The 23,093-nt window shown below is 39.9% G+C and overlaps 2 protein-coding genes across 2 annotated transcripts; one reads left to right on the top strand and one right to left on the bottom strand.

The window, feature by feature from the left end:
• Positions 1-3,765: 3,765 nt before the first annotated feature.
• On the bottom strand, positions 3,766-6,906 carry timm29 (translocase of inner mitochondrial membrane 29). The gene is made up of 3 exons (XM_018698406.2): positions 6,807-6,906; positions 6,433-6,598; positions 3,766-5,096 (listed from the first exon to the last, which is right to left on the bottom strand). The coding sequence occupies exons 2-3, from the start codon at positions 6,536-6,538 to the stop codon at positions 4,435-4,437; spliced, it is 768 nt and encodes a 255-aa protein (XP_018553922.1). The 5' UTR covers positions 6,539-6,598; positions 6,807-6,906; the 3' UTR covers positions 3,766-4,434.
• A 716-nt stretch (positions 6,907-7,622) lies between these two features.
• yipf2 (Yip1 domain family, member 2) lies at positions 7,623-13,706 on the top strand. The gene is given in 11 exon segments (XM_051073820.1): positions 7,623-7,968; positions 8,198-8,263; positions 8,503-8,564; positions 8,567-8,662; positions 8,759-8,839; positions 9,013-9,100; positions 11,069-11,185; positions 11,291-11,457; positions 12,716-12,847; positions 12,849-12,899; positions 12,986-13,706. Coding segments are annotated over 10 exon segments (915 nt in total). The 5' UTR covers positions 7,623-7,968; positions 8,198-8,232; the 3' UTR covers positions 13,076-13,706.
• Positions 13,707-23,093: the final 9,387 nt, after the last annotated feature.

Raw genomic sequence — 23,093 nt, 5'->3', positions numbered from 1 at the left:
ACTGCTTGTATAAAGATTTGTGATTGGTGCACTGATACATGGTCCACATGTGCATTGTTTCTTTCTTGTCAATAATAGCACCAGTAAGTTTCATATATAGTCTTGTTTACTGTGTTAATGGGTCATGGTGGAAGCTGTGTGCATGAACCCCAAATTAAACGGTTCAGTTTTGAAAGAAAGCCCGACTGAGACAACAAAGAGCCCTGATTGGAGGAGTCCACCATTACCACACCTTCAAATGCGACATCATTACACAGGGATAAAACAGTAAGGTATTATTTTGCTCTTGCTTTTAGCTGAAAATTGCTCATAGCCATTTCTGCACTTTATCACTGTTATTGCTTTTGTTCTTTAGCCACGTGCTCTCCAAGTAACTTTTCTTCTGTCTATACGTTCAAGTGATTTTACAAGCCAAGTCAACACAGTTGACACAACAGTTTATTTTAAAACATGACTTATTATTAGTAATTAAATGTTTTCTGTCAACTTTTAAGTTCAGAACGTATGAACATGCCTCCAATGTCACTCCTGCAGGTACATAACACCAACACTTATTAAGAAGTGCAATATATAAAGTCCCATAAGTCCAAGTGCATATTTATAACTGTGTTTTTGACCAACACAAAACAAATTTTAAACACAGAATCTAGAATGTATTCATCTCAGCTGACCAAACCAAGAGATTTGCTGGCACTGATGTGAGGGGTGATACTGAGATCTGGACTGCAGTACACAGGCCAGGTCTGGTTCGAAGACAGTGGTTTTGACAAGCAAAATGTCACGCAGGTGAGAGTCACTTAGTCTTGTTCTCACATGGTTCTTATTAAAGTTCTGGTGCGGAGCATCATCGGGATCTACAGAGAAGAGAGAAGCGTGATCTCCTTTTCAATAACTGCAAAATCCCCGAGTCGTTGTTGAAACTCCACAGCCAGAGGTGCGATGTCTGGTACATACCTCCTGGTCTGCGCACTGATATTGTCCAACGGAAAACTGCCCATTACTTTGTGCAACGCTGGGAAATGTGTGGTATCGGGCTCTGTTTGTGAGAAACTTGCAGCTTGATTCCGAAGGATTTGATGTGTGCATACATTTGACTCACCGCTGCACTGTGCCCCTAAAGAACCATGTTCAGCGAGTTCAGATGTTTTGTTGTGTCACCTAAAAACGCCAAATCTGCCAGCCAAACAGGATCAGATAGTTCTGATCGGTTGTCCCTTTTTTTTGCCAAGAATTGTTTTTCTCCCCTGAGAGAGAAAAGGCGCTGTAGTGCAGACCCCCGACTGAACCATCTTATATCGGTGTGATACAACATCTCCGTATTCAGCCTGGATGTCGAGTAGGAACTGTTGAAACTGGCGGTGGCACAGGGCTTTAGTCTTTATCACCAGTTTCATAACATGATCATATGTGAGATGTTCTGCGCAGAGAACTTGTTGCATCCGTGCTTTCATCGCAGGCTAAGTCCGCTCCTCTGGCGCCCAACTGTCTCTTAATATCCAATGATATGTCTTCAACTCTCCGTGCTACAGCCAGGCAAACACTGGCAAACTCTTGCTTCTTCTCTGGACAGATGTTCTCCACTATTTTCATAACACAGTCTTTGAGGAACTCACCCTCTGCAAAAGGTTTGCAGTATTTAGCAGTTAGCATCGCCACCTCGTAGCTAGCTTTTGTGGCATTTTCATTTGACTCGCGGGCTCTTGTGGAAAAACCGCTGCTGTGAAGCTAAAGCAGCTTCCATCGCTCGCTTCCCGATAGCTTGTCCAATGTGTTAGCATGTTCTGACTGGTAGTGTCTCCTGACGTTGAATTCTTTATACACGGCCACAGTCTCTTGACAAATTAGGCAAACACAACTGTTTCATATTTCAGTGAAAAAATACTGTAATTTCTATCTGTCCTGGAAGCGACGTCCCTCACAGACAACTTTCCTTCTTTTAATTACAGTCACCATTTCAGAAGTTGGCTGGAAAGGGTCACAGCAGGGGTCACGCAGTCAGAGGGTGGCTACAGAGCTGCTGCCACCTTTTGGTGAAGTATAAAGGTACTTCTTTTTTTAACGTGTGTATTTTACATGCTCCGGCCACAGTGCTTTGGGCCATAAATGATACATTTTATGAGAGACGCTGCGGGCCGTATAGAATTTGACCACAGGCCGCAGTTGGCCCTCGGGCCGAACATTGGACATGCCAGCCTTACATGATACATTACATGATGATGCTGGTTTTTAAAATTCATATCCATCCATATCCATTATCCACACTTTCACTATCACCAAAAATTGTGCCATGAGAGCCACCTAGTGTTGGCCCATATTGACATGCAATCATGTAGAGACACCAGGACACCTACAAACACACACACACACACACACACACACACACACATCTTCAAAGCTCAATAGCCTATTTTTCATGTACAGAAATATACTTCACATATGACGTGGCCTGTGCTTGCACGTGCACGTGTGTATGTGTGTGTGAGTGGGTGGGTGAAAGTGTGTGTATATGTGTGTGTGTGTGTGTGAGAGAGAGAGAGAGTGGGAGAGACAGGGATGGAAATTGTCATCTGCAGGACAATATCATTTCTACCTCTCTAACTGTACACACACACACACACACACACATATTAATTTTCCAATAAGATAAGATACAATAGACTTTATTTATCCCATTTGTGGGAAATTTACATGTTACAGCAGCAAGAACCAAGAGTGACAAAAATAAAAAAGAAAGGATAAAAATATAATATAAAAAAGGCACAGAAGGAAAGGCACAGAAATAAATAAATAAAATATACATATACACACCACACTCTGACCTCCATACCAACACACCCACATCATTGTAGTTGCAGACATTTATTACTACAGTGATCTATAGTACAGGAGAAAGTGAAACCTGGAAAGCAGTGTGTATTTGCTTTGTAGGAAAGGGATGTATAAATGGGGCAATCGGATAGAAAAAGGTAAAAGCTACAATTCTGAAGCCAGGACTCCAGAATGAAAGCCCAATGAAGTTAACTGTCTACTCACTGCTGCTATTATTAGTGTATCATGAAATGTGAAACTATAGATATTCAGCAACATCTAATACAATGCACTGTGCTACGGCTGCCTTGGCTGGAGCTAGGCCCATATATATTTGGCATTAGAACACCCTCTGGTGGCCAAATCTAAAAACTGGTCACTATTGAAAACTTAAGAATTACCCCTGGCTTATGACCTACATCACATCATGAGCCACTTTTGACCTTATTGTGATTCAAATCTCCTTCTCCCTATGGTTGGGTTATCAGGGAAAGTTGATGTTTGACTCCCTCATGGGATGTACTAGAGTATTTCCACATTATGCTACTTCGAACATCTACTACTTTTTACTACACTTAACTACACAACTTTAATTTACAAAGGTAACTGTACATTCCAGATTAGGATTTTACAATTAAAAAACGTGATGATCTTATAAAATACACTGACTGAGAACTTTATTAGGAACACCATACTAATACTGGGTAGGGCCTCCATTTGCTCTCAAAACAGCTTAAATTCTTTGTGGCATAGATTCCACAGGATATTGGAAACACTCCCTTGAGATTCAGGTCCATGTTGATATGACTGCATCACTTCATTGCTACAGATTTATCAGATGCACATTAACACTACAAATCTCCCACTCTACCACCCAGAAGGTGTTCTGTTGGATTCAGGTCTGGTGACTGGGGAGGCCACTTACCATGTCATGCATAATCATGTCCATGAAACCAATTTGAACAACTTTTGCTTTTATTGCATTATCATGGATGTAGCTATTAGAAGGTGGGTGCTTTTCTGCATACCATTGTTGTACAGAGTTATCCATTACACATTACATAAAGGATTATCTGACTGTAGCCTCTCTACCATAGCCCCAAACAGTCTGGCCATTCTCCTCTGGCCTCTCTCATTAACAAGACATTTCGACGTTTTTTTTGTTTGTTTTTCGGACCATTCTGAATAATCTCTGAAGACTTGTGTATGACTTGTGAGTCACAGTCAAAGTCAGAATCACTCTGATGTTTGATGTGAACATTAACTGACCTGTATCTGCCTGATTTTATGCACTGCACTGCTGCCACGTCATTGGCTGGTTGGATAATTAATTATAAGTATGGTGGAGTAGAGAGACAACTGAGATAAAACATCTTAGATAGCTGCAGATTTACTGACATTTAGTCTATAATATAAATGCAATTCTGTGAAACAAGAATAAATAAAACACAACTAAGGATTCTGAGGGGTTGGTTTAACTTTGATTAGACAAAGGTGCAGATATTTTCTCTTCCCCTGGACAGTATGGACAAATGCTGAAAAATGTAAAGCACTTAATGACAAATGAGATTAAGAATTGTTACAGTCTTCTATCCAGTAAAGTATCTGCTGCTATCCATACAGCACTTAAGCTTGAGTCTGCTCCTCTTTCAGTGGTTGTATTTGCCTTTCCTCCTCTCTGTCCACAACACTTGTCTCTTTCTCCTTGTCCTCCATGGTGAGTGCTAACCAGGAATCTTTGTGCAACTTCTCGTTCCTTTCCACCTCCTGAACACTGGGTGGTGATGTTAACTGCATATGGGCCGGTAAGTACTTGAACTCTTCCTCATTCACATCATAGTCCTGCATTTTTGAGTTCAGGATCCACCAGCGGCCGGCAAAGCCCACATCTAGCACCTGCTTAGGAAACTCCCACCAACGTACTGACAGATTGGAGCACTGGGCTTCGTACAGTGTAGTGTCCGGGTCGTAGTTAGCAGAGTAAACCAAAGAGAGAAGACCCAGGCTCACATAGCAGAGGCGGCCCTCATTACGTAGCTTTACTAGGCTCTGCACGTGGCCATCGGAGGTCATATTGCGGATCCATGGAGACAGCAGGCCCAGCTGGTTGGAGCACTCGAGCAGAGCTGCCTCAAAGGATGGGTGGTCTGGTTTTGTATGGAAACAGGCCCAGGCCCCACCTAGCAGAGTCGTGTAAGCTGTGGCTTTGATTGGTCGCTCCCAGGCTCCAACCACCATCTCCTTACATGCCTCTCTATAATCAGAGACCAGGCTTCGACACCACACACCTATAGACAGCACAAGAGAAAATGCTTAGTCCTGCCTAGTGCCTTAAGCACACACACCTTATTGAGGTCCAAGCATGTGGGGCCAGCTTGAGGCTTTAATTTCAGCTAAACACTGCAGCAGCTGGTTTCAGTGCTGACGAGCTGGTCAGTCAAGCAAGCGACTGTGAGAATTAGAATTTCAAGAAATAGTGGGGACATTCCTGGGGCACCAGCTGAAAAGTAAAAGGGTCCTTGGCAGAGAGTGAGCAGTAAGACACAGTTATCAGGTGACTAAGTCCTACCTAGAATGAAGTGTAAAAGTAAGTTTTAATGGCAGCTCTCAAGCGATCATATGCTTAGTCAATCAAAGATATATGAAAAATCTTCACACTTTATTCAATGGTATATTACTCTGCAAGAACATTTAAAATTATCATTGTCTTAAAAGCTCAATTTATTGGTATGAAATATTTAAATCTCTGGTAACAATTAACATGGGAAATTAACAACAATCCAATATATTTATAATGTCTAAATATATTAAGGTTAAAATAATAAGACAATGGCTTAGAGGGAGACAAAGTTCTGCTGCGAGACAGAATGAAAGCCCAATTGGTGGATACGTACGTCAGAGAAATTATATAAAAAGGAATATTTAGTACCACACTGCAAAGTGCAGTCAGTGAAAATGTTTAGACAGTGACTGTAAATAAAATTAGTGAAAACTTTTTTCTTGTATGCTGACAAATGTCAGATGGGTTTATAACCAACTAAGATTAAAACTGATGAGCCTATGATTTTGTCTGCAATCACTTTCCATATATATATTCTCTGTTTGCATGTGTAAATGTAGTGCTAATTTCCTCCTTCTCCTGATTTCTCAGATGTACCAGCAAGAGAATGTTTTTCCAGCAGGTTAGTATTCTATCTGTTGTGCAAGTTTCCAGCTGTATCATTTATTTGTCATAAATGCCTTACATTGTTGTTAATTTGACATGATAATTGTAAGGTGGGACTTCACACATATAAAACCAACTTCAGTGGTATAAAGGCAGCCTTGACATGCTTGATTTCGGCTACACTAAGGTTTTTGTCATGCTATCAATGTACGTTAATAACAACATTATGAAGGGAACATATATGTGTTGTCTGACAGTATAGAAACTCATAATCTACATCTCTTGATGATGGCATAACATTAGCAGATTACAATGCTAGTGTAGCTACTTGAGTATTGACATGTTCCCCCACTACAAACATCACATTACTGGTGAATTTGGACGCAAGTTAAACCGTTTGTCAAAGTCTAACTAGTGGTGTCCCTGTAACCTTTCTCTAAAGGACTCGAGTTTCTCACCTGCTTTACTGTTTTTCAGTGTTTCCCAGCGGCTGCTTGTAACCGGAGCCACTGCTGCCTCTGTCGCTGAACAGAACATCCTTACCACTACACGCAATGAAGCCATTTCTACTTATTTTAATTACTGGGACAGTCACTTTCTTACAAAAGTAAGGCCCGGTTGTCATGAGCAGCTCACATGGAGCCAAAATATAGAGGCGGTTTTAGCCTTCCGACAGAAAGTTCTATCTCAGTTCCGTTTGTTGTCACCAAAACTGCGTCATCTTCTTCATGATCTTCAGATTTTAATGGAGGGCTTACATATATGACCATCCATCTCCATCGGAGTAGTGTAACATCCTGACGCAAGTTAGTCAAAGGTGGTGTCCCTGTTCAGAGGACAGCTCACATGGAGCCAAAATGGCGCCGAGAGGTGAATCGGTTTTAGCCTTCCGACAGAAAGTTCTATCTCACAAACGTTCCGTTTGTTGTCACCAAAACGCGTTCTTCTTCTTCTTCTTTGATTTTAATGGAGGGCTACAAATGGCGCCATCCACTCCATCGGAGTGTGTAACATCCTGACCATAGCAGGAGTTTATATTCTATTACGCCTGTTCCCCAGGTATATAAAGCCCCGTCTGTCCTCTGTCTAAAACATTCTCTGAGAGAGAGACAGAGAAAGATGGAACATCGTAATAATTACTTTTTTCCCCTTTTATTTCAGCTAAGACAGATGCTATTTGCTCCCAGGTTAAAAATGCCAAAATATTTATACCCAGTTGATAACATGATAAACACCCAGGTGTGCGTAGCATGGGATGCTATTTGCACACATTGGCACACAATTTGTGCCGTCCTGTACGCCATTTTTAACGAACGTCTGGTGATGAAATACAAGATGCTTAAGTGATCCATTGGGCGATCCAGTGGAAAGCAACCTCGCAATATAAGAAAACATTATTTCTGTGTAATTATATTACCAGCAATCAAATACAGAAAGAGATTTTCTAGTACCAAACTTTTATTTTGTTTTCTTAAATGAAATGTGACTGTATGTTATGTAATTTAAAAGAGTGTATTCTGTCTGTATTTTAATTTGCTCCTTTAATTTCCCCTGGTTTATTATTGCTGTCTAAATGATAGCTTAAGTAATTTATTTATTTGTATCGTTTTTCTAGATTTTTTTGTGTTATTCTATGCATTTCAATGTATTTTTACTCGTTCAAATAAAGTTTTTTTTTTTTTTTTTTTTTTTTTTTTTTTTTTTTTTTTTTTTTTAATCTTGTGACAGCTTTGTTTACGTGGTGACGTGTCCCGGAAGGGACGCTAACTAGCCTGCCTACCTTTACCAGCAATCGCGCTAGCTATGAGAAACAAGCGTTACCATCTTTTTTATTAATTTCTGTCAGTTTGTTAAGCCTACCTGGACCGTGTTATATTTACGTTAGCCACATTCTGTCAAACAAATGCAGTGCTAGCGTACGTTTAGCTTAGCAAGTTTTAGCTGTCACAGCCGTGTGGACACCATCAACATCAGGGTCATCCTTCTGCGGACAGGTTGCGAGTTTTAATCTATGCTTTTCTGGTAACGACACATTTTTTTTAACGTTTGTCTGTAGGACTTTTGAATGGCGTTGATTATTGTATGTTTACATTTGAACCTTCCTGATATGGTAGCTCGCTGCCTAGTGAATTAACAGATGTTTGGCCTGGAGGGTATCAGCTGATTACAGAAACCTGTATTATGTGAGCATACCGTCTCACCTCAGTGTTCATCTTCTCTTAGGTCTTCCATGAGTTTGCTATTTGGCCACTGATACAATGGCCAGTCCAAATGATCTACAATTCCAAGGTAAATGCTGCAGGTCTTGCCCACGTGCTATTTTGTTTTACTCAGTTTATTTATGGAAGTCTGGTTTTCATAAGATTCAACTATTGGAAAGTGATTAATTAAATTATCTGAGCTTTAGCATCTGCTCTCATACTGAACTGCATAACTTTAAAACTCTGGCAGTGGGTGCTTCTCATTTGTTGTAATTGTCTCCACACTGTAGCACCACCACTACCACTGACTCCCTGTCTTGTCTGTAGAGTTTGAGGAAGCGGCAGAGCTGTTGGCTGCAGACCCAGAGGCCTCCACTCTCTGTGTGTCCTGGTCTCGGACACCCCTACTACAGCAGGAGGAGGAAGAGGAGAGGATGTTAAATTAGATTTATCAGAGGATGAGGAGGGTCAGGAGGAGAGTTCAGAGGTGAATAAATTATCTGTGTTAACATGTCATCATAACACAGGTGAAGGGTGTTAATGTATTGGGTTGACAGCAGTTGAGAGATGTCTTTGTTTCCAGCTGTTAGGAGGACAGAAACCAACCGGTGGATTCTGGACTTTTGAGTACTACGAGTCTTTCTTCAATGTGGACACTGTGCAGGTATGAGCCACTCCCTCTCCACAAATACAGTCCTTATGCAACTATGTTGTAATTGAACGGAGACAAGTCATTTTTGGAAAATAGTAAACCAGATGTAGATTTGCATTTTTAATTGAGAAAATTTGTTTTAGTTTGTATTGTTCTTTTGTTTGACACATCTTCATGTGATGCAGGTACTGGACAGAGTTAAGGGATCAGTGTTGCCGTTACCTGGAAGAAACTTTATCAAACACTACCTTAGATCTAATCCAGATCTATATGGTAAGCCAATGGGGACATTCAGTTATTTTCCCTTAAAGATCATCTTTGCAAACGTGATTTCAACATTTTTCAACATTTTTTGATGGTTTTTGTTTATAGAAAAGTTAACATAATTTTTTTTGGCTGAACTGCAACAGCAGGACCAGCATTATAATGCGGAAATCTATGACTGAGTGTGTAATAGAGTTACTCCACTGGTCAGCTGGGCTTGATGACTTAGACTTAGACTTAGACAGACTTTATTGATCCCTTTGGGATGACTCCCTCGGGGAAATTACGTTTCCAGCAGCAAATACAGACAGAACACATCACACAGGGCAGTACAACAACAACAACAACAGTCACTGAAGTCACACCATTGGTCAGAATGCTACTGGAAAATGTTTTGTGGACAGATGATTTAGGCTGCATTGTTTGGGAAGAACATGCAGCACTACATATGCTGCAAAAATGCTACATATCAACCTGAAAACATCCTAACTCTGAAGTGGAGGGAGCTTAATGATTTGTGGCTGATTTGCTGCCTGTGGGCCTGGACAGCTGCCCATCACCGAGGAGAAAATTCCAAAGTTTATCAAGTTATCTTGTAGGATAATGTCAGGGTGGCCATCTATGGAGTTACTCCCCTATCTTTATTCAAGACCGGTCTTTCAGTTTGAGAGCATATTGTTGCTATTTCACGTTCAGTTTTTGTAATGCTCTCTCTTAAAACTCTATTCTCTCTCTCAAATACTCCCTGCTCGAACACAGATGTGCTCTGCTCCTCCTCAGAAACGGTTTGTTTGCACTCCAGTGTCTCCTCACGCTCAAACTACTTCTGTGCGCTCGCAAAATGTCTCCTTCTTCTCTCTCGCACATGTGACTAACCTAGATGACCTTCAAATCATCAACCAATAGAATTCCACCTATGATGCCGATGAATCCTCACTGCCTCTCTGCAGGCATGCTCACTTTACTTCTTACAGCGTCCCTCACAGGTAGTTACTGTTTGAGCATTACAAATACTGAACGTGAAATAGCAGCAATATGCTCTCAAACTGAAAGACCACACTCTTGAATAAAGATAGGAAAATAACTCCATAGCTATTTGCCAGGTGAAGATCAGAAGATGATCAGTAGAAGTTGGGTAATACAGCAGGACTGTTACCCAAAACAATGAAATAAATCCACTATGGAATGGATTCTGTAGTAGTTAGTTTGGTATTGTGTGTTATTAGTTTAAGCACATTGTGTTTGTCCACATATTTAACTAAGACTACACTTTATGACCATTTGATGCAGAAAACCAGCTAATACCAAGGTCACATACTTCTCATTGCCACTGCATATCAGAGTTTTCCTGGGAACAATGGCATTTCTCACCATAATTCTAAAATTGTGTTTATTTTAATTCTCAAATATGATAGATATCATGAAATATGATAGATATATGCACATATTTTGGTAGGACAGTTGCTCTTAGAAGATTTCTTTCAGATGGAAAAAACTAAATGCTAACTATACACAGCTGAGTAGCTATATGTGAGTATATGAGTGTCATGCTGACTGTGTAGCATTGTGTGTCTGCATAAATGAGGTTTGGAGAAATTTTCAGAGTGGAAACACTCAGGTATACAGATGCTAAAAATCCTGAGTTCTCACAGGTATAATGTCTGGGTAAAGGGCAGCAGTTTTGACAAGAATTCACAGGAAATAACAGGATCTCATTTCCAGGTGATCAACACTAGTCCTCTCACTAGTACTCTCATTGTAAGAAAGGGGACATTTTATTGTTTCTCACTACTTAAATTGGATCTTAAGACACTTTTTATTTAGATTATAAATCTGAGTAAGAGTAAAATATAACAATATTTAAAGGTCCAAGTCAGGGAATAAAAGCAGTCACTGAAAGTCCTTATTTATGCTGATTAGTGTGTGTGTGTGTGTGTGTGTGTGTGTGTGTGTGTGTGTGTGTGTGTGTGTGTGTAGGTCCATTCTGGATCTGTGTGACACTGGTGTTCTCAGTTGCAATAAGTGGCAACCTGTCCACCTTCCTCGGTGAGATGGGAAACCCTTCATATCACTACAGACCACAGTTCCACAGAGGTCAGTTCTACACTGTATCAGGTTTTATGGTCCACCTGAATTTATAGTATTACCTTTATTCAGTATGAGTCTGCTTTGTTTCTGTTTCCTTCTTTTTGCTTGTAGTAACGATAGCTGCAGTAGTGATCTTCATGTATGCCTGGCTGGTGCCAATTGGTTTATGGGGTTTCCTGACCTGGCGGCAAGGGACTGAGAGGCAGATTGGAGGCTATTCCTTCCTGGAGACTGTGTGTGTCTATGGCTACTCCCTCTTCATCTATATTCCCACCTCAGTGAGTACATCCTATTTACTAATGAGTTTCAGGGTCATAATAAACTGCTTTTCACAAAAAAACCAATTCCAACATACACCATCATGCGTCTGCGACCGCGGGTTCCGCACAGGTCGTACAACACAATTCTGCAACTGCGTGACCACCAGACACAATGAATGAGTGAGAAGTTCCTTACTGCCCCCATCAGGTGGCGCTATGACTATTCCTGAATATTGGCATGTAGATGTGTTCAGGCCATGGCACTTAGCAAACATGTGAAGTTTGGGGCAGATTGGACAGTGCATGCGGGAGTTACAACAACGTTCTGTCTAAAGGTGAAGCATCGAAATTCGCCATGGCAACACAGCGAGGGTGTCCCATTAGGACTCACAGTCACCATTATGCTTGTCTGACCACATTTGAGGTGAATCAGATCAACCCACTTGGATAAAACACATCATTTCCTGTTGCCAATAGGTGGTGTTATGATTATATCTGTATATTTGAATGTAGATGTGTTCAGGACACGTCTGTTGTCAAACCTGTGAAATTTGGGGCAGATCAGACAAAAGTATGCATGAGTTACATCAACTTCCTGGTTAATGGCGAAGCATTGAAATTCACCATGGCACCACAGACACGCCCTTTAACAGAACATAAACATTTTCACAATAAGGCATCATGAAGGCCTTAAGGCTTTCCTGACCAAATCTGAAGTGGATCACGTCAACCTACTAGTAACAGGACGTCAAAGTCTAAAACATGTCATTTCCTGTGGCCAATAGGTGGCGCTATAACTTTTTGTGAATATTGACACATGGCTGTGTTCATGTCGACCCACCCTGGGAAGACTTGTAAAATATGACTCCTTTAACTGTTTGTTTATTCAGGTCCAAATGTTCTGAGAGAAACTGACTGCTCCCACCTGCCCACCCACTCAGTAAAATGTTGTCAGTGCATCATACTCTCATATGTATCAGTTTGATGCTTGGCATAGAAATATGAATGATTCACCTTAGGTCTCTTTCATACCTGTAGCCTGGTTCATTTGGTTTGAACCAAGCAAATAAATGTTACATTGTTTCTTTTTAGTTCTGGAGCAGCTCATGTTCACACTGGCTTATTATAAATGAACAAAGAGCTCTAAGCATGAAGTCACATGGACTTAGTCTGTGTGACAGCTTTCTCACCTGCCCAAAGAAACTGTACCATTTTAACTGAACCAAACAGATTAGGTCTGACGACACCCTTAGACATATAATCCTTTCATCCTCAGGTTTTGTGGATCATCCCATTTGAGTGGTTGCGCTGGACACTGATCTTGGTTGCTATGGTGATCTCTGGCTCAGTCCTGGTCCTCACCTTCTGGCCTGTTGTTCGTGATGACACCAAGGTGATGGCTGTGGCCTACAGTTGTGACCATTGTGGTTTTACACACCCTGCTGGCCGTAGGCTGTAAGGTTAGTGAGCTTTGTTGATGTAGCCTCATATCAGTTGTGCACAGTTAACCTTGACCACATAGTTAATCTCCTCTCTCTTCTTTCAGCTGTACTTCTTCCAGACAGCAGTCCATGTACCAACACCAGACCCTACAACCCCCTCGACTCACATAACCCTGGCCACAAAACTCTCTTGACCAAGGGAAGGAAGGAGTGTTGGCAGAGGGAGAGGAAATGAAGGCTGTTATGTTTTGAATTACAGGCATATGAAATCATGTATAGACAGGCTGGTTAAGGCAGTTGATTATTGCCATTGTGCAATTTGTTGTATGCCCTCTTTGTGTAAGGATGTGTGTGTGTGGTTTGTCTAATTTATCCTGAGGGTGGTTCTACTGTAACTGAAGTAGCACTTGTTCACTGCAATAACATTTCTACTGTGGTATTTCAGGAGGTGCTACATGTAAATTGCGACTGAAACACATGCTAAAAAAAAATAGAAAATGAACAATGACTCATCAAAAAGAGGAGATAAACCATAAGATTACTAAAGCACCACCACAAATCCACATTGTGACCAATCGTCAGTCCACTGACACATTACATGGACAGCAATGGAATTCTTTAACTTACAGAAATACACTGTACATTGTACATAAATTCATTGTTGGTTTTCCACAGGAGATGCTGACCAAAAAAAGTGATGACAGATCATGTTGTTTGCAAAATTGTACGCCTCTCAAAATCTTGAAACTGAAATGCTCATGTGATTGTGTGGGATGTTTGTACTTGTGACTAAAGCTGTCCAGAGCTGTGGGCAGCAAAACTATAGCTGCAGTATGTGATCATTTTTTTAATTTGTGAAATATCAGAATATAGTGAAAACAATAGCCATCACAATTTCCCAAAGCCCAAGGTGAAAAGATATTGAATTGATAATTACAGAGATACAAAGATACAGTATGAAACATTATTATTTTTTGTTGGTAGGTGAAATCTCTCAACAAGTATTGGTTGGACAAAAATTTTACTCGTTACAATAGGAACACAGGCTTTTTACCAATGACCGTGGTTCTGATCAATATGACCCAGAAAGCAATGACAATGTGACAGTGAACCAACATGCACAATTCCAGTACCCTGAGACTGAGGCAGCTAAATGGAATCTGCCATTAAAGTATGTGAATGGCAAGGTTATAAATGTCTTGGTATTGCCTTGCCAATACTGTATTTGTTGCAGATAGTTGCAGATGGTTGCTGCAAGATAAAGTTTTAATAACTTTGGTGATCTCCTGAATTCTTGTCTACCAAGGTCATGAGGTAAAATTTAAGTTTGTCCAATACTTTGCTTTACGACCAAATACCTTCACAACCAATGACATTCTCCAGTAAATTAGTCAATATCAGCACATGAACTTGTTAAACTAAGATGTTAGCATGAATTTACATTAGCTCAGTTCCCCCATACTGCCACACAGCTGTTTGCTGTAAATACTGATAATCTCTCATCTGCTAACCACTCATGTTAGCCTAGCTGTGATGCTAGGCAGTGCTGCAAACTTGGCAGGGACAGGAGGACAATGTCTCAGGCTCAGTTGTTGTCCCAGGTTGTTGCAGCTACTGGATGCAAGTTAATGTGAAACGACTGAAGCAAAACCAGACCTAAAGCTAAATTATTCAGTTATCTGTTGTTGAGATTACACTGGCAACATTTAGTAAAAATTACGTCTTATCAATACTGTGATTTTTTAGGAGATTCTGTTCAAACTTTTGCTTTACAAGACTGCTTCTACTAAGAAACATTAACTACGGCCATCTTAACCTACCAACAGTAATGCTGCATGCAACTTATGTTAATAACGAAATAGACTTTAATATTTGTCATAAAATATCTAAGTTAAAAGGCTACAAAGAGGAAAAGTCTTCAGTTGGGCCAGATGAGTTTAGACCAAATAATATACTAATACTATACATAATATACTAATACCAGTGGTGGGCTGAGCATTTCACTCCTAGGTCTTCACTGGTGTCCTACCTGAATTAATCCACCCTCACCACAATAGAAACCATCAACAATTTACAGAAGTGCAGTAGTAGCCAGCATAAATGGCATTACTGAGCAATGCTATAAAAACCCAGTAATGGACTGTACTTATATAGCACTTTTCTAGTCTTTTCAACCACTCAAAGTGCTTCACACTACAGATCACATTCACCCCATTCACACACATTCAGTATCTTGCCCAAGGATACTTCGGCATGTAGACTGGAGGAGCCGGGAATCGAACCACCGACCTTCTGATTAGTGGTACTGCTCTACCTCCTGAGCCACAGCCGCCCCCAGTTAACACAATGCAATAGGTCTCCAAACACTGCAGTCCACAGCTGCTCCACACACATCATCTCCAGCAGAAGCATCAATATCATAAACAACATCATAAAATGACAAAGACGTAAACAATAAAATGTAAAACAAACTTTAAAAACTGCTTCTGTCGAGTGGACATTCTCAGCCCTAAAGCAAATTAAAACTTCAGCAAGAAATACGACTTTCAGCGTCAGCCTCCATGCTGATAGAAAAGGACTTCTTGTTGGAACTGAGATGCACAGATAAGGTCTACAACAGAGCCACTGAACTCTCCCTCCTCCTTCAGCCACTGTGGGTCGAAAAAACTGCTATTAAATCTATACTGACATATTTTAGCTTGTGCTAGTTGCTATAGATGCGGTTAGCTAGCTCTGACCAGTACACTCTCTGACATCCAATCAAATCATATGGAAATGTTGGTGTTACTGTATGTCTCCTAGATGGCCCTGATCTCACCAATCCAAAATCTGATTGGTTGGAGGATCTGCAAGGCAACAGTTTCATTGCTGTTAATTTTAAATTACAGGAGCCTGCACTGTTGATTCTGAAGGCTTCAAGGCAGATTTCCTTTAACTTGGCAACACAGGGCTGAGATCTGATTGGATAAAAACTCTAACAGAAACAGACTGTGTTGGAAGCAGCCTAACCAAGAGGAAAGCTATGAGATGAACAGACTATGGAGAACAATTTAATACATAAAGTATTAATGGGAAAAAAGTATAAAATTATAACTCAGAGATTGTGCCAACAGAGAAGACCTTGCTGGCCCTGACAGCCCACCACTGACAATAATCAAGGAATAACTGTAGCTTAAAATAAGTCATATAGATTTATTAAGTACAACTTCATGCAGGTACACAATATGATGTAAAGTTGCCACTACAGGTCAATAAAGTATTTTAAAGATGATAAAAAACAATAAATGAGTACCATCTGCCTTGAGCATTTAGGTGAAAGGAGAGAAGAAATTATTCAAATTCAGTTTCTAATGACATATTTTTGTCCATATTATTCATCCTCTTGTATTGGACATGGACTGAGGGCAGACTGGATGTTACAGTGACTCACTGCGGCTGGTTAGCATGCTAACTTTAGTAGATATCTCTGCAACACAATTCAATACAATTTTTTTGTACAGTGCCAAATCACAACATACATTATCTCAAGGAATTTACAGAGTAAGGTTGAGACCTTACAATACTATGAAGAGAAACCCAACAGCTCCCAACATGACCAAATGAAAAACTCCGTCTTAATAGGAAGAAACCTTCGACAGCCATCTACCTCAGACAGCTGGGTCCGAGGAGAGAGACTGAGACAGGCAAGGAGGGAAAGAGAAGAAAGACAGGAGAGAGAACAGCTGTATACACTGTTGTACTTGAGCGTTGTTGTTATGATGACAAAAATAATACCCACAAGTGTATTGGTGATAAAAATAACAACAGCAGCAGCAGCTATCTAATACATAGATGTCTTTGAGATAATATCAAAACTTACATTTTAAACAAACAAACAAAAAATCTTACAACTCCTTTAAACTACATTTACAAAATGACTTCAGTTGCATTATTTGCATAGATTATTTTCATTTAATGTTTAAAAAGTTAAGTACATATGACTATTTATTCCACACTATGATGCTTTTTTTTTGTTGTTGTTATTACTGGTCTGTAATTGCTAACAGTTATTCATCCCATATTTCATCCATTTTGGTAACTACACTCACAGCTATCGATAACAACAGTGCAAAATTAAGACACCACTGCAAAATGATCAGTTTTTACTATTTCTAGGTATGTGTTTGAGTAAAATAAACATTTTTCTTTCAATCAACTTTTAAGGATGGAAGCAACTGACGCTCACTGTATCCTCTGCCAGTAAAGCCAGAATTGAACCTTCTTTCCTTACTCAAAACTTTCTTTTCAACTCTTGCATGGTCAGTAGTTATTTTTTATTCCAATTACTTTGAGGTACTACTAGCACTGTTTTTGCCATCCAGCTGGTCCTATTGCAGGAGGATAGTGATGACCACAGCAGTGGTTTTTATACTTTTCCTTTTTAAACAAGATTTGGTTCAGGTGTTGACCTAATCAATACCTCATTAAGGAGAATGAGGTGTGCTTGTGTTGGAATTCAACAGACACTAGAATGGAATGGCTGTCAAACATGTAGAGATGCTGATTTCAGAAAAATTTGAAGTGGTCTCTTAATTTTTTCCAGAGCTGTATATTTCACAACAGATTACAGAATACAGGCCCTTTTGTAATGGATTCTGTTAGATTACACATAGACAGTAACATATTTTAAATACTTATTATCTGACGTTATTATTACATTCACACTGTGAATGAATGTGGCATTTACATAATACCTAAAAGTAGACTGATGGTGTGTCTGTATAAAGGATGAAGACCCAGTTTTTCCCTTACCTTTTATTTTCCACATGATTGATGTTAGAGTGAAAACCAGAAAACAAGATGAAAATAAAACTGAATTTACTGTTCCATAGAACGTTTTGTTTTCATTTTGTTGTCTTGCATCTATTCCAATAAAAATAGCACCAGAAAAGGCAGTTTTCACCTTGTCAGATGAAAAAGAATAAGTTTGTTTCAATACCAGAAGCTGTAGTTCTCAAATTGTTTTTTAAAAGTTCCCAGACTTACGGTAGGTATATAAATATTATTGGACATTACTGGCCAAAAAAAGTACACAGTATGCATGTTGTAAATTGGCTGGTGTCTACTTAAGGTCTGTTTATACAAAGACAGTCATTGTTTTAAAGAAGTGGTGCTAGCCTGTAACCAGGTTGTTAAACATCTGTGAAATGGACATAAACTACATACACATCTTAACCACCTCTATAAATCTCCAAATGAACCTGATATTTGAAAGATTGAATTTGACCCGCTTACAGGCCCATTTCACCTGAGCTTTGAAAGGTGAAAGTGTCCACATTTTAGATAGAGAGGACAGTGGTGGATTACGACATCAACTATCAGCCACCTACAACACAATCTTCAAATCCCTTCACAGATGGCTTTGACATTGACATTGACACCTGACCCATGTGACCCTAACGACTCACATGATGGCAGGGTGGGTCAACGACTCTTATAACCACCTCCAAGGTGGCAAACAGCAAAGGTTAAATACCTGAGACTCCCCCACAGATTTAAGAAGTGAAGAAGCCTTTTGGATGAGAGGTGAAACGTCTTCTAGGAACCCTTAAAAAAGTACCCGGCTGCCTTCAACTCTAGCACACAAGACTACCATGAACTACATGACTGAGAACCTACACAGACTGTTAGCCATAAGAAAATTTCCTGTTGGTTAAAACTGATTAACTGTGATGGAGCAATGACGTTATCACATATAACTTTTGGTGTCTCAGCATGCTGTTAATTTGAGAGCCAGCAGAACAGCAGATCATTTAACAAACTGTGTATTCTATCAGTTAAATGAATGAAGTACAGTTCAATATTATGTGACTGTGTGTAGGTCTTGTTCATGTCCTTGTTGATGACAGATGTAAATCATGCTTGTCAATTCATGTTGGCTGCAGGACGTTCAGGGTTTGTAAAGCATCCACAGGACTGCAGGGCCTGCCCAATATTAGTATGGTGTTCCAAATAAAGTGATCAATGAGTGAGATATTCCAGAGCATGCATAGTGAACAGTGTCTTACTAAAACTCCTTTTCCAGAGACTGTGAGAGTCATTGCTATTATTAACTGTGAAGCTGTTTCTAAATAAACACAGCCCATATTTTTTGTAATGAGGAAACATCACTCAGCAAAACAGAGGCTCACTGATTTGTTTTTTTTTAACAGCTTTTGGACTCTTTGGCTTTATGGCACAGTCTAACAATACCTGTCAGTAGGATAGATTCATTCATTGTCTTTTCATGGTATTTTTTTGACAATAATCAAAATATGAGTCGCTGGCCTTATTCGTCAACATTAGTAACTTAGCTAGTGTGATCCCTGTCCCCTCCACTTGTTCATGAGTGGATGATTAGCTATTATAATATGGGTCATTATAACATAGACATTATTTATATAGACATTTTTTTCTGTGTATGTCAGGCATAATTTTATGAGGAACAGTTGAGTTATCAGCATGGTGCAAACTACAGGATGTACGTTTAGAGTTGACTGAAAAACAAGTCCAAGTGTGGATGGATGCTTTGGGATGATTTAAATGTTACAGCATTATTTCATCAGCTTATGTTTCAGTGGTGTATTTCAACAGACTGACTCCTGACTGTTTTGGGCAAGTTATATTAGCTAATATATATTGCCTACCACAGTGGTTCACATCCTTAAGTTCAGGACCCTGACTGTGGGCAGTGAGACTTCATCGTTACTGGTAGAAATGATCTGGCAGATCATTTTTTTTAAATTGCTACATAAAATCATGTTTATTATTTTTACTCCACTCTTTGCTTTGCTTGCCTCCTTCATGCCTTTTCTCTCTCATGCCTGAGATTTGAAAACCACTCTGATTATACTGTTCAGAGCTCACTGACCACTCAATCTGAGATGACTGAGTCTTAGTAAGTGGACATGGCTTTGTATTAAGAAGTCACAAACAAAAATGTTTGGGGAACAATGGCATAGAGCCAACATTTTGTATAATGCGGCTCTTTGTTAGCATGAACTGTATGTATGTGTACATCACTGTGTTTGTCTTAAGCTCCAATCAGATGGGGTACAAAGGGTGGTGGGGAATAAAATATTCAGAGTGATAACTAAACTCATGATAAATCACAGGACCTGGTCTGTAATAAACAGACAATATGCAGGACAAAGCCAAAACAGAATAGACAGAGTTCCAAATAGGCCTGTATGTTGATCTTAACTACTTATGTCTATAGATCAGCCAGAAATGTTTTGACTTCTTCCATTTACACACAATAGTAAAATTTCACACGGAGATGATTAAAAGACAAGTAGCTTTCCCCTCAGAAAAACTCAAGAGATCCATTTTAAATGCACTGATATAAAGTGCTAGGGCACCAGTTAGTTCACAGAGGAACAGGAGGTCATTGTTGTAATTATTAGTTGGGTGGGGGTGAAAAGCTGCCAATGGGCTGAATTAAAGTCACTGACCAGCATTGATAATGTTAAAATGGACAGAACTCCCCTAGAGAAATAAATCCAGTCTGAATAGGGCTTAAAAACAGAGTGAGTGCACACACATAGACACATCATTGTGGCTTTCTGTTCTTGTTGCTCTGTACTTCAGCATATTCAATCTACATTAAAGTGCCAAGTCTCTGCTTTAATTTGTGCTGGTTTACAACAGCATTAAAAGAACTGAGGGAGATATACTCCTTTTAACACATCATGCCCAAAGTTTATGGACTCAAAAGTGATTGGACAGATACACATGAAGTCAAACAAAATTATTATATTTAACCTTTTGCAGACAATCCTTTGCATCAAATGCCAGTGGGCCAGTCCTATTGGCAGCCCTTCATGGCCAAGCCATAACTGAGCCACCACATTCAACAGAAATGCTTTGGGTCATGAGCTGTTCCTTTCTTTCTCCATGCTTTTCTCCATCCACCCTTCTAGTAGGGAATTACTTTTTTGTTTCATCAGTCTGTAGGCCTTTGTTCCAGAACTCTAGTGGTTTATTTTTGAGACTTAAGTCATGAGGTCTTCTGTTGATAGCTGACCAAGACACATGTGGACATAGATCCTGGAGAGCATTCTTGACTTGCTGACTTGCTCCTTGGTTGTTTGCCATTTTCTAGTTTTCCTGTGCACATGTTCTTTTGGGATGTACCCAACTGTTGATTGTGGTAAACTAACCACTTTCTCTCACTATTATGTGCTTCACCTGCATGGTCACCTCTTTACTCCTCATATTGACAGACACTATCGTCACAGTCTAAATGGCATCTCAACTCTGACCCATGTGTGAGCTCTTCTGTGCATGAACTAACATAGCTGCCCGAGAACCATTTGGTAGATGTGTGTCCAATTACTTCTGAACCCTTGACATTTGGGCACTATGAGTTAAAAGGGTTATATCTCTGACACAGATCTGTCAATATCAATGTAAACCCACTCAAATTAAAGACTTAGCATTCTGATCAATTATTTTGTTCAAAATTGAATGCCAAAAAATGTGTAACTGTCCAAACACTTACTTTAGGTACTGCAAATTGTTACAAAAAAAATCCCTCATACCTTTGCAATGATGACTGATATAATAGTAAGAATGCTGTCTGATGCCATTAATGGAGAATAAATCAAAAAATTTGGCCTGAACCAAGTCAAATGAACACGCCCTGAATTAATAAAGTACAGTGGCCCTGAAGGTCAAAACACTACAACATTTCAGAAAACACTACATTTCAGAAAACTGTGTGTGTGTGTGTGTGATTGGGCAGAACCCCTGTCAAGAGAAAGAGTGAGAGAGTGCATGGGAAACTGAATACTATGTTCTGTTAACTCACTCATTCATTCATTCATTCATTCATCCATTACCGCTTATCCTTAAGGATCGCGGGGGGCTGGAGCCTGTCCCACTTGACATCGGGTGAAAGGCGGAGTACACACTGGACAGATCGCCAGTCCATCACAGGGCATTCTGTTAACTCTTTGACATAAAATATACATAATCTGTCTCTCCTTCACCTGAAGAGCAGCAGGTATGCTCACAGGCTGGCACTGAACAGCCAGTGCCCCTCATTTTTAGATGAGGGAAAGCAGAACAGGTTGTTGCAGTTGTGACAAACAGTTGTGTGTGTGTGTGTTTATCATGCTGTAGCTCACATGCAGCTTTGTAACATGTCAGGCTTTCCTTCATCTTAAGAAGTGAAGCATGGGCTTTTCAGTGCTTCCTGACGCCCGGTGCAAGAGCCCTGAAGCCCGTGCCAACCAGTGTGCATACCTGCTGCTCTTCAGGTGAAGGAGAGCTAAGGTTATATTTATGTCAGTGAGTTAACAGAACATAATGTGAAAGCCAGTATATCTGCATGCCAGCCGCAGCAGTTTAGCGAGGTATAGATGCTCAGGTAAAACAGTGTGGCCCAGTTTCCAGACTGATCTAGACTCTTATTAATGACTAATAAATGGCTATTTAATCAATGTAGTTATTGTAATTCATGCTGCCTTGCTAGCTAATGATCAACTTAACATTGATATTATAAGTAGCCTAGGTGCTGCGTACCAAATGCCTCAGGTAGAAAAATCTGTTGAAATGGCTCTCTGTATATAAACTTATCTCATGCGCATTAATTAATCAAAACATAGGAATGTAGTAAAATGTGCCCTCATTAGATAGCCAATATAAACATTTTCTCTCTCTGATCATTCTGGGAAGCCTTATGCTCAATTGACCAAAAGCATACAGCCAAGACAATGCCTGCTTACCCTTGAGTGGCCCAAACTTAAACTCCATAGAACATCTTTGAGGAGACCTGAAGATGGCAGTTCACCAGTTCACCCCTGGCAAAAATTATGGAATCACCAGTCTCGGAGGATGTTCATTCAGTTGTTTAAATTTGTAGAAAAAAAGCAGATCACAGACATGACACAAAACTAAAGTCATTTCAAATGGCAACTTTCTGGATTTAAGAAACACTAAAAGAAATCAAGAAAAAAAGATGTGTTAGTAACAGTTACTTTTTTTAGACCAAGCAGAAGGAAAAAATTATGGAATCAGGAAAAAAAAAACAACAACAAAAGAACACTTCAACACACCACTAGTACTTTGTTGCACCACCTCTGGCTTTTATAACAGCTCGAAGTCTCAGAGGCAACTTTCTCTGATTGCTTTTGCCAGATCAGCTTTGCAGGTTGGAGCCTTGTCATGGACCATTTTCTTCAACTTCCA

The sequence above is a fragment of the Lates calcarifer genome, linkage group LG11, assembly GCF_001640805.2.
Source record: "Lates calcarifer isolate ASB-BC8 linkage group LG11, TLL_Latcal_v3, whole genome shotgun sequence".
In the NCBI taxonomy this organism is placed as follows: Eukaryota; Metazoa; Chordata; class Actinopteri; family Centropomidae; genus Lates; species Lates calcarifer.
The sequence above is the reverse complement of the archived record's forward strand: the minus strand, read 5'-3'. Positions and strand labels throughout refer to the sequence as shown.

Bases quoted from the DNA above. Each gene is read 5' to 3' on its own strand.
- timm29 (XM_018698406.2), bottom strand. From the start codon at position 6,538: ATGGCTTCATTGCGTGTAGTGGTAAGGATGTTCTGTTCAGCGACAGAG. The intron at 5,097-6,432 runs GTGAGAAACTCG...TGCTGTCTATAG, and splicing joins ACTGAAAAACAGTAAAGCAG to GTGTGTGGTGTCGAAGCCTG.